Source organism: Lottia gigantea (assembly GCF_000327385.1).
Source record: "Lottia gigantea unplaced genomic scaffold LOTGIsca_203, whole genome shotgun sequence".
In the NCBI taxonomy this organism is placed as follows: Eukaryota; Metazoa; Mollusca; class Gastropoda; family Lottiidae; genus Lottia; species Lottia gigantea.
Window position 1 is genome coordinate 319,171 of NW_008708420.1, and position 2,030 is coordinate 321,200.

The 2,030-nt window shown below is 20.8% G+C and overlaps 1 protein-coding gene across 1 annotated transcript in view; it reads right to left on the reverse strand.

The window, feature by feature from the left end:
• Window positions 1-1,303, reverse strand: part of LOTGIDRAFT_143440 (hypothetical protein) — a gene marked incomplete at both ends in the record, with an annotated part of 2,473 nt that extends 1,170 nt beyond the window's left edge. The window contains 2 exons of the mRNA XM_009053926.1: window positions 827-986; window positions 1,042-1,303. Of these exons, the coding sequence (XP_009052174.1) occupies window positions 827-986; window positions 1,042-1,303 (422 nt within the window). The remainder of the gene's footprint in view (window positions 1-826; window positions 987-1,041) is intronic.
• Window positions 1,304-2,030: the final 727 nt, after the last annotated feature.

Genomic DNA, 2,030 nt, shown 5'->3' on the forward strand with positions numbered 1-2,030 from the left:
TGATCACTATAATCACAAATAATCACTATAATCACAGTGACTATATAAATAATCACAGTGATTATATATCAAATAATCAAAGTGATTATATATTTAATGATCACTATAATCACAGTGATTATATATCAGATGATCACTATAATCACTGTGATTTTTTATCAAATGATCACTATAATCAAAGTGATTATATATTAAATAGTCACTATAATCAAAGTGATTATATATTAAATAGTCACTATAATCAAAGTGATTATATATTAAATGATCACTATAATCAAAGTGCTTATATATTTAATGATCACTATAATCAAAGTGCTTATATATTTAATGATCACTATAATCACAGTGATTATATATCAGATGATCACAATAATCACTGTGATTTTTTTTATCAAATGATCACTATAATCAAAGTGATTATATATTAAATAGTCACTATAATCAAAGTGATTATATATTAAATGATCACTATAATCACAGTGATTATATATCAAATGATCACTTTAATCACTGTGATTTTTTATCAAATGATCACTATAATCAAAGTGATTATATATTAAATAGTCACTATAATCAAAGTGATTATATATTAAATGATCACTATAATCACAGTGATTATATATCAAATGATCACTATAATCACAGTGATTATATATCAAATGATCACTATAATCAAAGTGCTTATATATTAAATAGTCACTATAATCACAGTGATAATATATTAAATAATCACAGTGATTATATATTAAATAATCACAGTGATTATATATTAAATAATCACAGTGATTATATATAAAATGATCACTATAATCACTGATTTTATAACAAATGATCACTATAATCAAAGTAATTATATATCAGATGATCACTATAATCAAAGTGATTATATATTAAATAGTCACTATAATCAAAGTGATTATATATTAAATAGTCACTATAATCAAAGTGATTATATATTAAATGATCACTATAATCACAAATGATCACTATAATCACAATGATAATATATTAAATAATCACAGTGATTATATAAATAATCACAGTGATTATATATCAAATGATCACTATAATCAAAGTGATTATATATCAGATAATCACTATAATCAAAGTGATTATATATCAGATAATCACTATAATCAAAGTGATTATATATCAGATGATCACTATAATCACTGTGATTTTTTATCAAATGATCACTATTATCAAAGGGATTATATATTAAATAGTCACTATAATCAAAGTGATTATATATTAAATGATCACTATAATCACAGTGATTATATATCAAATGATCACTATAATCAAAGTGATAATATATTAAATGATCACTATAATTACAGTGATAATATATCAGATGATCATTATAATCACTGTGATTATATATTAAATAGTCACTATAATCAAAGTGATTATATATCAAATGATCACTATAATTACAGTGATAATATATCAGATGATCGTTATAATCACTGTGATTTTATATCAAATGATCACTATAATCAAAGTGATTATATATTAAATGATCACTATAATCACAGTGATTATATATCAAATGATCACTATAATCAAAGTAATTATATATTAAATGATCAATATAATCACAGTGATTATATATTAATCACTATATCACAGTTATTACATATTAAATAATCACTATAATCACAATGATTATATATTAGATAATCACAGTGATTATATATCAAATGATCACTATAATCAAAGTGATTATATATTAAATAGTCACTATAATCACAGTGATAATATATTAAATAATCACAGTGATAATATATTAAATAATCACAGTGATTATATATAAAATGATCAATATAATCAAAGTGATTATATATTATATAGTCACTATAATCAAAGTGCTTGTAATCACAGTGATTATATACAAAATAATCCCTATAATCAAAGTGATTATACATCAAATCACTATAATCACAATGATTATATATTACATAATCAAAGTGATTATATATTAAATAGTCACTATAATAAAAGCGATTATATANTCAAATAGTCACTTA